Genomic DNA, 15,550 nt, shown 5'->3' on the forward strand with positions numbered 1-15,550 from the left:
CCTGAAAGCCACAGCAGGGCAGATTTATTGTGCATAAGATTAGAGTTTATAGTTTATCACACCCCACAGAGCTCACCACTGCAGTGTAAATAAACCCATCTTTTCCTTTCCCCAACCCTCATTTTACTAGCCCACCTTCCCACCCACACATTTACAAGCAGTACCCTCTAGTTGTCTGAGTAGAGCTTAGACTAAAAGCCATCGAAGCCCTGTAGACCTTCCCCCATAATGACTCTCCCAGACTGCCTGTCTACAGTCCCAAACCCTCAGGAATACCTACATTTTCAAATGAGACACAGGTGACCAGCGTAACTTTTTCTAACACAGAAAAACTGTGTTCATTTTATAGTTTTCTTAGAAAAATGTAACATTTCAAGTTCTGTTAAAAGAGGCAGCTGAAGGCAAAAGGACATTTCAAGGCACAGAATATCTATAACCTACATTCAACAGCCATTTTTGGGGAAGGACTTATTTATGAAGGACATTTTGCATAAAAGCATCAGTGAATAAAACCCAAGACTAAATACTGGGAGCACAAGCAGCTCCCTGGCCCAGTAAGAACATTTTATACCAACCCCAGCTTTGTGCAAACCACCACAGCTAGCATAGGGAGTTATGGTCATAAATCTTAGTTAAATAACACCATCAAAACCAGCCCTCAGGAACTCCCAGATGTTTCCTGGAGATGTATCTGCATAAAAGCAGGCTAAACTGTATTGTTTAAGGGCAGTCCATAAGCCTTTTAAAGATAGCTTGTTCAGGAATATTTTGAGTGGTTTCTTTACTTACAATAGAGAGAATGCACAATACAAGACTTGGAAGACTGCAGAAGCTGCATCCACTTACACATACAGAGGAGGGATTTAGGGGGAGGGAGGAAAAGAGCGTACCGGGATTACAAAGAGTCACAGTGCTTAACATGACATCTCCAAGATCTTCTGGACTTACTGCAGGAACCCATCTGCCTAACCTTCAGGGAGGCAAAACAAAAAGTGAAATCAGATCCTCTCCTGTTTGCTCAGTAGCAGGTCTTGCTCCATCAGAACAGACATGGGAAGAGTGGAAGGCTAGACTGGGCGAGGGAAGCTTCCGTTCTCTGTTGCAGAGAGGGCCTCAGTATGGCTGCTGGGCTGTCTTGCTTGAGTCAGGCCACTGTGGAGGGGCATCCTGCTGATCAATTGTCTCATAGGTGCTGCGATCCCGGCCTGCACAGGTGACACCTGAATGGAAATGGAAGAGAACAAGCTTGGGAAAAAAACAAAAGCACAAGAACTGAATCCCCTAGAAGAAACCAACAGCTCAGAAGCACGCCACATTAGCTGCTCTACCACCTCCCCAGCACCCATGTTCTGCGATCCTCACTACACAGGCAGGAGGTAAGAAAACTCATCCTTCCAACAAAGGCAAAATAACTGAGATGCATTTGAACGTGCCTCTTTGTTCCCTGAGAATTGCTCTCTTAGTAGCCACATGGCTGTGTGGAAAGCAAGACCCGCAATGCTACATAGCAGCATAACAGGCTCCTGTAACAGCATATTTCAGCAAGATCAAGTTTATGAGATCTAGTGGAAAAATAAACAGACAAACAGAAGCAGCAGGAACCATGGCTAGCTGACAGCACAGATTTAAGAGCATGGTTCATCCATGAACCACTCTTCCCAACAATGCAGCTACGCCTCAAGCGTGCCACACCATGGCACTAAATTTGCATCCAGCAATGCTCCCAATTGCACTATGAACAATTTGCTTGTGGTACAAGACTGGTACAAAATCATGTTACTGTCCAGGGGATGAGCAGGGAAAGGAGAGAGAGAAAATATGCATGGACAGCTCTTTACCTATAGGCCAGGCATCTGCCATGGCTAGAAAGAAATCTGAATCAAAGGTGGGCACCAAACCATATGAGAGGCTTGTTCTAAGCAGCAAGGATGCTGCCAAGGAACAAAAAGGGAATTTGTGGAGAAAGAAAATGAGACAGAGAAGACCAGGAAAAATGCAACACTGTTAGGTTCAAAAGGAAAATGCCAGACAGCAGGAAAATGAGAGAGGAAATTTGTCAACCACATTCAACACAAAACAACAGCACATGGTTTGTACTGAAAATTTTTTGAGAAAGACAGTTCAGGAGAGGATATGAAACTACAAAGTGTCTGAATTCCAACCTGTTCCTCAGAGGAGACTCTCAGTATCATGTCTGTGTTGGGACAGTGTGGTTGAAAAGGAGTGCTCCCAAATTCCAAGTCAGGGATGAACTCCTCAATGATACCTACACTTCCCATGGGATACAAATGTCAAATCCCAGTTACAAGTGAGCCGCTAATAAAAACTGGCACAAACATGGCCCACAGCAAATCACTGCAGTTGACTCACAGGCCTTCTGACCCAGTTAAGACAGATCTGTCTGGCATTTGCACAAGTAGCTGATGGAGAAGCCATCCACATTCCACTAGCAGAGAGATGCAAATAGCACATAGCGCCCCAAGCCATGGTTTCTTTCCATGGACTCTCCTCCTCTGCAGGTATCCACCTCTTCTCACAGGAAGCGTTATCTTCTTTGCTAGCACCAAAGCAGCACAAGTGACAGCTTTCAAACACTGTAATGCAGTTATACCATCTTTTGTCCTGCACAGCCTTCTTAGGAAGGCAAAAAAACCAACTGTGCCAGGCTGCTGGTTTGGCCAGGGTGAACTACCACACAGCAAACAATCCCTGGCAGCTGCCTTGGCATGAACTAGCACCAGGTGTGCTTGGCAAAGCTAAGACCCAGAACATCCAGCCACAGCCCCTTCTCTCTGGTAAGGCTGCCATGTTATCATTAGCAAGTACAGCTAGGAGAAAAATGACTGCCTCCAGGCAAAGTCCCACGAGGTAAACATCAGTCCCATCTTCCAGGTGAGGAAATGGAGGTCCAGAGCCATCAAGGTAGCTAGGACATGTGAGGCCCAGAGAAAGAATGGAGTTAGAAATGCAGCTTCTTTCCCTCTCATGCATAATCCAGCTAGAGGGGATGCTGCCTCTGTTTTTCCCCAGAAGGAAAAGAAAGGGTTGGCAAAGAGAGAAGGACACCCAAAGGCTTCCAACAAGCACACACAAATGCAAGAGAAGGAAGAGAGGAAAAGCCTCTCAGTTACATTGAGTAAGAGAGACAGCAGTGGTATCAATACCATTGTGAGCAAAATGGCTGTCAGATGAGGACTCCAGGTCTGCAAGGGAAGAGAAGAAGAATGTAAATTTAAGGCCTAAGACACACCAGAACCACAAAATGGGAGAACAGATGTAAGCAAGAGAGAGCGAGCACCACCCCCTCCCTGGAAAGGGGGTTAGAATCCAGCTTCACAGAGCTCAGGCTGAAGGGTCCAAAGTGCAAAGTGGTCTCCCTAACACCAGAGGAGGTGGCCCACACTGACACAGAAGCAGCCTACCTATGTTAAAGGTGTACTCTCCTCCACGCTCCTGATACATTCGATACACCAAATAGCAGGACATGGGTTTGAGGAGGAGGCTGAAGATGGCCATGCCTATACTGAAACGCTTCACATCAGTGAGATAGTTGTTTGGAGGGTAGAAGACAGAGACGTGAATGATGTCTGTGAGGACTGTGAGCAGCAGGCCAGTCAGGAACTGGAAACAAAGAAAGAGTGGGACATGAACCGAATAGGGCATTAACTGCTAGGAGTAACAGTCAGTTACAGCGTCTGTTTCCTGTGGGATTTGTGTTCACGTAATCATGCCTTCACCCCAGTATCACACATTGCTAACCCTTGACACTGCCCCAGCTAGACAGAGATTCCTAAAGGAATGATCTTGTGAAGAAAATGCACGAAATACATCTGTCAGACACCTTCTCATTATATGCTCCAGGACTGTTTATTTTTGCTTGCTAATCTCTTTAATGTTCAGAGAAGGGTTTTATAAAGCCCCTCCAACTCAAGCATATTAAACACTTTGACTCTTCCTCTGGCGTTACAAGTCACAACAGCAGGTAAAAAAAGTAAGAATCAAGTGAGATTATTTTGCTGAGAAGCAAAATAAGTGATAGGAATGCTTCTCATCATGGTTTACAGTGCTTGTAGATTTATATACTCTCTTAAATAAAACCAAAACAACTCAAGGAATTTGACTTGTTCACCACTGTAGTGGGAACAGCTGAAAATCATCACTGTCTCAAAGAAGCTGTCTCTGCCCTCCACCCTCTCCCTGAGCAGCCTGGTGGAGGCATACACCCTCACACTCACCATCATGATGGCATCAAGGGAATCTCGCTGCGCAATGGCCCAGATCCCCACTGCAAGGACACTGAAATTTCCCCAGGCATAGGAGGCTGGAAACATGTGATTCATACATCCCCTGCCAAACAAGACAAAAAACCCAGCCCACATTCACAATAAGCCTGCAACACATTTGTTTGCATTCACCCCTGTTCCCATACAAACACCACACTCTTAGATTTAGGATCTTCTTGCACACAGACAGACACAAACAGGGAGTGCTGATTCCATGAGAATGTCCCATTCCTAGTTTGAAGGAATACCCCCTTCTCACCCAGGCCAGGCCAGTTACCAATCACTCACCACACTGTGAGAAGCCAGTGTACCAGAATGATGGCCTATGAAAAAAAACAGAGAGGAAGACTGGTCAGCAAGTTGGGAGAACTCTGGGAGGATCAACGTGAAATGACACCATCTTGTTTCTGAGGGACAGGTGGAAGAGTGCCTTGGACCCATGAACCAGTGCAGAAAGCTGGCATAGCAGCTGAGACAGTGAAGACAGAAAGCCATTTTTCTCTGCTTCTGTTGCTGAGTATTTCCTGTGGTGCTACACTGTAGTCATTCATTATTGTTGTCATCTCTGTTGACAGTTGATGCAGGGCCCACTTAGTCTTTTCTAAATGGGTTATTGATTTTGGAACTCCAGAATAGTTTGTACAGAAAGCCGGGCAATCTGATTCACACTATGCTAGCACAGTTTATACATAACCAATCTGGCATCCCATCACCAAGAAGTCCACGGATAGTCATGCCTGCAGCGCCCAGCAATTTCACTCCAGTCCCCACTAAATCCTTTTACTTTCTTCCACTCTGTTCAGAGCAGTGGTTCAACCTCTCTGCAATATTAATAGACCTGAAGGCATCTTCTAGGAATCTGAGAACCTGATCCTGCCATAGTACACAGCTCTTTTCACTCCCAGTGAAGCCACTAGGGCCCAAATGTCAGCAGCGCCCTAAGAAGCAATAAGATAATGCTGTCACAGATTCTGTACTTTGCAAATGTCCTTAATGATCCTGATCCTCATGCTCAAGGGGACAAATCCAACAAAAAAGCATCTTACTGTAACAAGTGACACAAGGATTCTCTTCACCAGCACTTGACATTCTGTAACCAAGGAGACATATTCTACATGTTTATTAAGACAGCAAATGGGAACAAGAATATACCACTTCAGTCTTTTTCTATACCTATATCCACACGCTCACTTGCTTTTGAGCCTGCTGGCCAATATCAACAAAGCGAGATCACCCATATTCACTCTCTAAAGATTTGTGGAAACAAGAATATGGAAGACTGTCTCTATTAGCAGCCTCATAAAAAAACAGGCTGAAGCCCAGACATATCAGAGGATCCATGGGAACAGGCACTCTTGCACTTTTTCTAGCTGTAAGAAAGGCTCCAATTGGCATTTATACTGACCTTGGTATAAAAAAACCCCACCCAACACCAACAAAACCCCTCTGAAGCACACTCCCCGCCCCTAAAAAAAAAATAATTGGGAAATAAGTAAGTAGCAAAAGGCTAAATTACTCGGTGGACACAGGAAAGCTGTATGCAGATAGGAGCATTAAGACACTACAAAAAATAAATTAAGATCTACTGACATCCTGCTACATTCATTGACTTAAAATGTCTATCCATGCTCTAACGTAATACAAACCAGTTGCTTGAGAAGAGAGTTAATAACCAATGAAGCTGTGACATGAGTGAAGCACAGCCAGGAAATCAGCAGGAGTGACACATCTGCTGTGGCTCACACTGCTGTGTCAAGATACAACAATGTAGATGTCTTACCATGGTAAGACAGAGCTCTTGCTTCACTGCAGTACCCTAGCACATCTTCCAAGCATTCACCTCGAGTAGCCTAGACCTCAAACCCTGCTTAAACAGATTTTTATTAACGATTTTTTTTTAATTGTTCATGAAAGCCTACAAAATGCTTCATCACCACCCCCCTCTTCTCCTTCTCCCAAATTGTACCACGGAGACCAGGCAGAAACTGCTAATCAGTAAAATACAAGATGTTCTTAGATAAGAATGGAGACATGCAAATAGCATTTACTCAAGAGACTATCACAACATCAGGGAAATTCTTAATTAGGTAGTATTTAATTGCATATTACACACCCACAAGACCCCTCAAGGCTCACCAGTTAACATAATTAGGCAGGGTGGCTTTTTTTTTTTAATGCTGTCTAGATCAATACTACAGTTATTAAATTATGAAGCATGCTTAGCCATCAGCATAAAATCAGGTAAACTAGGGCTGATAGTATAAGGGACCGCTGAAATTAAAACAAGGCATTCCCTTCCAGGTTATTAGTCCAATTTACCTGACAGTTCTTCAGGGCACTGTGGAATTAGCTGGTGGTCTTGGTATGCTTTAACATAGAAAATGTAGTGTTAATGAAAAACATTCTTTAAAGTTACAGCCACTGTGTGAGATTAGATAATTTGCAGGCAGTCTCCTGATGAGACAGCAGAAGAATTTAAATTTTTTCCATCTCTTCAAGGACTTAAGTCTGTACCTAAGAAAGGCAGACATTTCTTCTTTTGAGAAAATAACTCCTAAGACTTGAACTAGTGGTGAGAGCAGAAAATAAGAAAGGTGGGACCTTCGTCCCCATCCCTTCTGGGCAGAAGGATGACCATGTGATTAAGAGCATCCCATTGGAAACTGGGAAGAGCTAAGGGGAGTTCCCAGCTCCTCTGCAAATCCCAGAATGTGATGGAACTAGTAGCCAAGCATAAAAAGAGCCTAGGTCTGTCTGGGCAACTCTTTGGAACAGGAACTCACTCCTTTAAACATGCTTCAGCACAGAACCTCGCACAAGGCTGAATTTTTACTAAGTTAAAAATTACATGGTTCCAAATTACAATTATTTTCTTGTAGTATCTAACTTTTTTAATTTTACTTTGGGGTTTTTTTTGAGAGTGAGCTCATCTGCTCTGAGGGAGATAATTCACCTGAGGATATACTAACCAAAATATAGACCTGAGTGGCCACCTGTGAGCAGGCCGCCTGTGAGGATGCTCCTCATTATTATAACAGAGTGATAATAATGAGAGTGGTTAGGCAGTGGAACAGGCTATCTAACAGGGTTGTTGTGACTCTGTCCTTTGAGATTTTTAAGTCAGCTGAATTTTGTGTTGAGCTATTTGATCTGACTTTGAAGTTAGCTTTGCTTTGAGCTGGAGGTTGGACTAGAAAACATACAGAGGTCTCTTTTAATCTAACTTATTCTATGATTCTGTGACCTAGCATTTAAAAAAGCTCAAGCACCAAACATATGTTTCCAGGCACATGGATTGTAGGGCATTGTCCAGGCTTGATCGAACTCAAACTTTGTATTTCAAGGCTCTGCGTAGTTATTGCAATAATTCTGGCTGTCAAGCATTCACTGCAAAAATATGACTATGCTGCTTCCCACATGCTTTGCTGCGCATTACTATTAGACCTGAGCCAGCAGATGCTGTTTCACGAGCATGTTCCTCATTCACTCTAGGGCAAAGCCTGCTATATTAATTTTATACCTCTGCAAGTGGCTTAAAGAGAGACCTCAGGGCTAAGACATTGTTATGTTCTGGCACAAACACAGATCAGTCATGCAGTTTTCTTGGAGCTACTTCTATCACGAGGCTCATCTTTTTAATCTCACAGAAACTGTAAGCAGATCACGCCAATGAATAGCAGTAGTGCATGTTATTTACAGTGCCTTTCTGAATAAGAATCTTTCCCACCTTTGTGATACGTTTCAAGGAAGGAGGCCCTAACTCAGGAACAGCACAAAGATGCCTGTACAATTATTAACTCCCTATTCCCCAGCCCTTCAGCCCCAGAGCAGTATCGGCAGACTTGACAACAAGGAATTTCTTAATGCTGAAAACTGTTTGCCCAGGACAAGCTTCATTCTTATCTAGTGAGAGATTTGGGAACGGTTGTCTGAAATTAGAGAAGAAAGGCAACATTTTAGTTGTGTTGTCATGGTGATTCATTCATTCAAGAAGTCTGGTTTTTTCAGCTCCCCTATCTCCACCTCCCATGGTAGAAGATGTATTTCATGTTGGCAAACTTTTTAATTAAATGTCCTTATTTTTCACTGTTGTTTTAGCATGGGGAAAAAAATCAAACCAAGTTAAAAAACAAAGCAGAAGGCAAGATCTGTTAATCTTCCTAGTGCCCTGGGAATCACACAATAGTCCAAACTTGTCAGCGCCAAGTATCAGCTAGCTTCCAGAATGTAATATAATCCACATGCCAGGCCTTGAAAAATCCATTTGCTTACTTGCCTCTAACAAGGGAAGTTGCTTTTCTTGGTGAACTAGTAAAAGGGGGAAACATTACATGAACGCCAAGCTTTTATTTAGCACAGCCACATGAAAACCTTCCTGTACAAAGCTGAATTCATAACAGTAGCTGAGATTAATACTATCCTCCCACCCAACCTGTAGGCAACCTGCTCCAAGGCCACTGCTCACAGCTTTATGAATCAATAGCAGAAAAAAACCTGATGTGATCAGTGCTGTTTTCATTCTCCAGGCAAAAGTTTTAACCAAAGAAAGCACCTGAAACTTGCCATACCAAACAAGATACACAAAGTAGTGAAGCTGGAAAAAGGCACACACGCCTAGAAATCTCAGGGCTCTGAAAATATGAAAGACAAAAAAAAATTAGAGGAAAATTTCACCTGTCTATCAGGGAAGGCTTCAGCATCAAACACTACCAGCAAAAAAATTATTTTAGTATCCTCCAGCTTTTCCACAAGGATGTGCTTCTTACCAAAGTGAAAAGCATAACATAACTGTGATAAGTCACTTATTTCCCATTTCTCTGGTTACCAGACACTCACCAAAATTTTCAGATTGCCCCCAACAGAGAAGCAATTTCAATTATCTACTAGATGATAGCCCCCAAATAAGTGGGATCATCTTTCTAAGCCTGACAAGCAAAAACTTTGCCTCCTCAGGATCTTGTGTTTATCCCCGATTAGCTCCGGTCAGCTGAGCTGGAAACCTCCACGGACACAAGTTAATAACCAGCTGCTGTCCCAACTTTAGCAACTGCCCTGAAGTAAGAGAGAACCTCGGAGTCATTGCCTGCCGGTCTTAACGACCACGAGCTTTTGCAACGTGCGCCCATGTGATGATAAAAGGTTTGGAAACACCAGTCCTTCATCCTCGGAGGCCTCCACACCTCCTGACCAGGCGCAAAGCCGGCCAGCATGCGAGAGGAGAGGGCAGGCCGGGCCAAGCGCCCGCTCCCCGGGACGCCACCCCAGGTCTCTGCCTCCCCCGAAGCCGCGGCCGAGGAGGAAGGCCGCCGCCCCGGCGGAAAGCCCCTCGCAGCCCTCCCGCTCCTCCCGGCCGGACCTCGGCCGCGGGCAGCCCGCTCTCTCCGAGCCCGGCGAACACCGAGCCACGGGGCAAGCCGGAGAGGCCCCTCCCCGCCGGGGAAGCCCGGGAGCGGCTCGGCCCCGCGGCCCCTACCTTGAGGTTGACGGCAGGCAGCTCCATGGCAGCGGCCCGCCCCGTGACTCCCGGCGGCGGGGCCGCCTCACGTGGGGCCGGGCCGGGCCCCGCCGCCGCCACGGGCTGGCCCCGGGCCGCCCAGGGGAGGGCGGCGGGGCGGGAGGAGCCGGGACACCGCCCCGCGGGGACGTCTCTCCGCGCCCGGCCGGCCCCAGCCCCTCCGCCGCGGAGGGTCCTCGGGCGCTGGCGGCACGTCGTCGGGTCAGGAGGGAGGTGGAGGCTCCTTGCCCCGAACCGTGCCCTCTGCCACATCGGTTGATGCACGGTGGTTCTGGAGCGTGCTTTTGTGGGCCGGGCGGCAAGCGGTGATTTCTCGTCAGACGGCCGTATGCCGGGTGAGGAAACAGTCTGGGCACTCTCGCTACCTGACCTGTATTGCACAGCACCTGCTCCCAAAACGAAAGGCCACCACTAGGTTAGAAGTGTGCCTGGATGAGTTTGTTGACTCCAAACACCCAGCCAAATGGTTCTTCCTGCTGCTTACAGGCGTAATGCAGCTGAGGGAAGGTTTGACATTATACTTGGACGGTAGTCAGTGTCCAGGAAGGCTAACGTGTGTATAGAAGTTAGCAGCTTTCTGGAGCAGGAGAAAGCTTTTGTGCACACATCAGTACTGTGACAAAAAGGTGAGGAGTGGTGAAGAGACTCTTGATAAACACCAATAAAAAGGCAATTCCAAGGTGCTAGCTGTGCTCAGCTGTGTCACACAATAAGCAAGTCAAGTTCAGGTCAGTCTTTGGGGTTGAGCACTGGAATCTCTAGCCATGTAGCTAGAATGTCTGGCAGATACTTAGTTGCTTCCTTTGGCCCTAGATTTTTCCCCAAAACTAGATGACTGAACTCTTTGCCTAAAAGCCTGGTATGAATCACCAGTTCATCATCTCTCGTTCTGAAAGAAAGCTTGTCCCATTTTAGAGCTAGGGAAGATGGTAAGTGATCAACCCAACCCCACACAGTACAGCTGTAGCTTACCATTTCCTGTCCAGTTCATAATAGCAGTCTTCTCCCCAAGTATGGCAAATGAACTAACAGAACCAAGAAGTCAGGATGACCCCTCTCAAACCCTCCCTTCCTTGCCCAATGTATGCTTTACCTGTCTGCAGGGTAAGTCTTCAATATTTTACTAGGTCAGTTGCTTTCTCGTCATCATTTATTCTAACAGAAAAAATGAGGCCTCTAAGGAGTGAGCAAGGAGTCAGAAGTTCATTGCAGAAGCTGAATGTGGAAATGTATGAGTCATCCTTCAATCTTATTTCCAGTTCAAGCAGTGCAGTGCAAGGTTATGCATGAGAATTGTGCAGTGCTGAACCTACACTCAGACATTCTCCAACAGCCCACAAATATGGCCCTATCTAGCCTGCCCTTCATGGCACCCTGAGTGCTATTGACTGCTAATATGCAGCACACTTGAAGATCTCCCAAGGCAAAGTATTAAATGCCAAAATGAGACGACCTAGAAAATGCTAACCACAGGAAGCAGCAGAACCAAACTGACTGGCTGCATAGTTCAGAACAGCAGTAAAAAAAAAAAAGGCTGCAAAAGTCCATCCGTCCCCCCAGGAATCTCTGAATGTGCCACCTTACCAGATGAAAGATTGAAATATAACTCATGTGTTGCCACATGACACATCAGCTGTGACTTCATTTCCATTTCTGCATCTTGCAGGGAAGCCCTGCCTCTATTCACAGAAGTAGTGGCATCAAATAGGGTCAATGCTAGTGGTCCTAGTAATGTCAAGGACTGGATTTTACCCTAAATAACAAAAAGAACATATGACAGCTGGGGTGGGGGGAAAGATAGAGACTTTGAATAGCCATATTGCTGGCTCAGTGTTTGGGTGCAAAGTGCAATAGGGATGTCCTTCTGCCAGGATAGGTATCTAACAAAGGAGAACTGTTTGTTATAAAGACAAATTCCACTGTCCCAGTTTAAGTATAACCACTGTTTGGATGCAGCAGTATGTGGGCGTCTTTGCTCCTTTCAGCATTCTCACTCAGTCTGAGACAGAGTCTCATTATCATTTATGCAGCATGAGCCATAATTTGGATTGATGTGACTGCCGTTTAATGCAAAGCATTCGTTTCCCCTTGTACAATAAAAGCGCTTTACTTCATTTTGTTCATCAATGTATCGTGCAATTAATTCAGCCCTGCTTATCATATCCTGGGCTTGCATGTCATGGACTCAGGGGACTTAGAAATGTCTTAATGATCTCATGGATATGAAAACAGTGAGAGCTATGATAGACATTATGCATTTGCACGTCTCTCACGCCTATCTGATCTGGAGGGTTGTTTGTTTTTTATCTCCGCTTTGCTTTGCTTGTACCTTGTAAATTGCCTCTCTGTGTAACCTGCTGTCTCTGTTCCCTTCCCTAGGCTTTATAACTCAAAGCAACATAAACATAGTGAGAAAGATAAGCAGCAAGTTAAAGAAGACCTGCAGGGAGAAGCAGATGACCCAGGAGACTAGAAACAGGATATGGAGATTTTCCTGACTAGAAAACTGGTCCAGGTGAGTTCAGCTCACTGCAACTAATATCCAACAATTAGCTGATTTATGTCAAATATATTGGTGGTATGTCTTGTGCAGACTGAGTAAAAACTGAATACACAGCTGGCTCCCTTCCTGCCAGCATAAAAGTTAGGCTAATAAGGCAGAAATGCTTTCCTTTGCGTTTTCAGGACAGTGTACCCTTGGTGGGTAAGGTGATAGTGATTCCGTGGGGAAGTAGTGGAGCTAATACAATTGCTCCTGCTGTCCTTATCTAGCTTGTGAGGATGGAGACAAGCTCACCCCTCATAGTTCTGCCCTTCTCGTCCCTCACTTGAGGTCTAGTCTGAAGGTAACACTGGTGTGTTTGAGTTGTGCCCCTGGCTGTGGAGCTGAGAGCAACAAAGGCATCAGCTCAGCACAAAAGCATATATTATCAATAGAGCCTTTCTGAATAAGCAGTGAGGAAGGGCATATAGAAGTCGTCCTGGCTCTACAAACTCCTTTTTAAATCCCAATGGGAAATCAGCAAGCAGAAATATTATTTGGATTGGAGGGGAAACTCACGGCATTTTGTAATGCTGGTGGGGAGCCTCCTCCTACAACTTCACTGCAAAACAATCTATGGCAAAATGATTTGGGGAGTGCAGAGAGTTACACTAATGTGGTACCTTGGCAAGCACACTTGAAAGTCCCTTCTAATCTCAGCAAGAAGAGCTGCTCCTCTGGTTTTCTAAAATCTAACTAGAGCTTTGAGATATAATTGAGGGACTACTCTTCAAGGTTCACTGGCACACTAGAAAATGAACTGACATACCAGAAATGGCTTTATGGGGTACATATGATCACTCAGAACATTCCAAGAAAACAACAGCCCTCATTTTTTCTGATAAAAAAATAGGAAAGCAATGCTTTTTCCAGGCTTTATGTAGCAGAGAGTGACTGGCATGGACTTGAACAATTTGGTATGGCATGGGTTTGAAATTGAAGCACTTTCACACACTGTGGATTGACAACAGGGTAATTACTCGGGGGGGGGGGGAGGGGAGGGAGGAGAGAGGGTTTCAATAAAACACCCCCAAGCTAAAATGAATGCAGACTATTACAGACCTGAGACAGAATGATTCCCAAGTGTTTTAATTTGTGCTTCCACTCCTTGTCTCTCTTGCAGTCATCATTTTGGTAACTGCCAGCAACATCCCCGAGATTCAACAGCATTTGCAGAGCAGGCAGCTGCTGAGATGATTATGTCAAATCAGCACGCTGTCCTCTCTTTTCCATGTCTAATGATTCTCACCCTTGGAGAAGTGGTTTAAAATGATGCATACCCTTTGGACTCATTGTGAGGCTGCTAACAGCAGTAGCTGTAGAGCAGGGGTTGGGGTGGGACTGTGTCACTCACCTTTCTTGCATGCATGCCCTGCAATTAACTTTAAAAATTATTCCACAGAGCCCTGCTATGGCTGGTTTGGGCCTGATCCAAAGTCCTTTCAAGACAATAGAAAATCTTGCAAGAGCTCTAGCTTAAGCTCTCTGGGGGCAGTAGAGAAACTGAGCTTGTGTGAATTCTTAATCTGAGTTTCTCAATTATTTGAGAAGAACATAAAAATCAAGACTTGCTTGACATTTGTCTCCCTCTCCCTTGTTCGGACCTAATGCCCCCAAAGGCAGAACTGTCACCGACTGCACTGCGATTGGGAGATACTGGGAAGGAAGGGGAAAGTTGCTAAACGTAACCCAGAGATACTATCACTCTGCAGCTGCTGTCATGCCCGTGAGGCAGCACAGAGCGGCACTAAAAAGCTTTGCTGCACTCAGAAGTGGGTTGGACTTGTACAAATGTTGCCCTGGGGTTTTATATCACAGGCTGGTCTTGCATTCCACACCTTGGCACGTTATTTACTCAACAGCTTTCCTTTGCACTGCAATTGCAAAGTCAGTAGTTGATCTGGCTGATACATAAATCAGGTTGTCTGGTTCTTTTCGCACTGCTGTGGCTGTGCAGCATGTGCATGTGCCACTGCTCATCCTTTCTTCTTCACCTCTGCAACGTTACAGTGTGATTCAGAAAGAATGAGTCTCCGTCTTGGGCTCTCTTTCCGAAACTCCAATGTGAGCAATCAATCCAGTCATCCTGTGATTTGATTTATAATAATTAACTCAATTTTCATTGACCTTACACATTTAACTAATCCCACCAATTAAGAATAATCTGTTCTTTATATTCAGAATTAATGACAGACCAAAAGCTGAAAAAGCAAGAGCTGAAGAAGCAAGTCTCCTTTTGGAGTCTAAAAGCTCTGGCTTAAAATTCAGACTTGCTGTTTAAACTTGCTTGTATTTCACATGACTTGCAACACAGCCTTGCTCAAAACACTGACCAGGATCCTACAAGGATTCCGTATATAGTGTATGGGGCAACGAATACCTGCATCACCAAGGATAAAGACCCCTGCAAAATTTCCTGCTTTCTTTCAATTGCACTGTTCCAAGCATATCTTGGCTCCTATATTGCAAAGCAGCGTGGTATCAAAACCTGGCTTTCATAATGGCTGTGCATGTGGTTCTCATCGGTGTCACACAGACCAGGGTTTGAGAGCTCTGCAATTGACTGTGATCAATTAAGGCCTTTTTCCCTTTATGCTTCCACTGACAATAGCACTGGCAGCACCACCCACTATTCTGCATCTGGGCTGAGGGAGGGGCTGCATTTCTCTCTCTGGGTTAACAAATTGCATCCTTGCTGCTGTGGCATAGAGCTGGAGCCAAACCACCTTTCTTTACTCCCGCATTTTGGGCTAAAACTGTAGTGCTGTAAGCAGAAATCTAAATAGCTACATCCAACCAAGAGGTAGGTTTTTGCCTAAATGCTCCTTTACAAATTCCTCCTTCAGTGTACCTCCTAGCAGTGCAGGTGTATGAGGGTCAGAACTAATGTTGTATTCATAGCATATCTCTGTAGTCATGACTGGGCACTCATCACATTAGAGTATGTTAGCAGCATTTGAGTGAATACACAATGCAGAGTGACACTACAACAGAAACAGGAGTGCAAAATGGAGAATCGCCTACCTAAGTGGAACACAGGGAGTTTAGGGAAGCAGTATAAAGAGGATTCTGAGCACAGCACCATGATTAATATTTGTATTCCTACAAAAAGTGCCATACATCTCCAGGTTCTTGAATGTAAAAGGCTTCGGAGCTGTCTCCCACCAGAAGCCAGGGTATTGGGGTGTTAGCAGTAGAAAAGAACATCTT

The 15,550-nt window shown here is 45.1% G+C and overlaps 1 protein-coding gene across 3 annotated transcripts; it reads right to left on the bottom strand.

Annotated features, from left to right (window-relative positions):
* Nucleotides 1–309: 309 nt before the first annotated feature.
* AGTRAP (angiotensin II receptor associated protein) lies at nt 310–9,890 on the bottom strand. 3 transcript variants are annotated; one of them, XM_069782456.1, is made up of 6 exons: nt 9,757–9,890; nt 4,572–4,606; nt 4,236–4,347; nt 3,423–3,621; nt 3,165–3,203; nt 310–1,220 (listed from the first exon to the last, which is right to left on the bottom strand). In XM_069782456.1, exons 1-6 carry the CDS (start codon nt 9,781–9,783, stop codon nt 1,114–1,116), a joined length of 519 nt encoding a protein of 172 aa, XP_069638557.1. In that variant the 5' UTR covers nt 9,784–9,890; the 3' UTR covers nt 310–1,113. The 3 variants fall into 3 exon arrangements, with proteins under 3 accessions (XP_069638557.1, XP_069638559.1, XP_069638558.1); XM_069782458.1 differs by lacking the exon at nt 9,757–9,890 and adding an exon at nt 8,011–8,267; XM_069782457.1 differs by lacking the exon at nt 3,165–3,203 and having other exon boundaries at nt 9,757–9,882.
* Nucleotides 9,891–15,550: the final 5,660 nt, after the last annotated feature.

This window comes from Haliaeetus albicilla, chromosome 4 (assembly GCF_947461875.1).
Source record: "Haliaeetus albicilla chromosome 4, bHalAlb1.1, whole genome shotgun sequence".
Lineage (NCBI taxonomy): Eukaryota > Metazoa > Chordata > Aves > Accipitriformes > Accipitridae > Haliaeetus > Haliaeetus albicilla.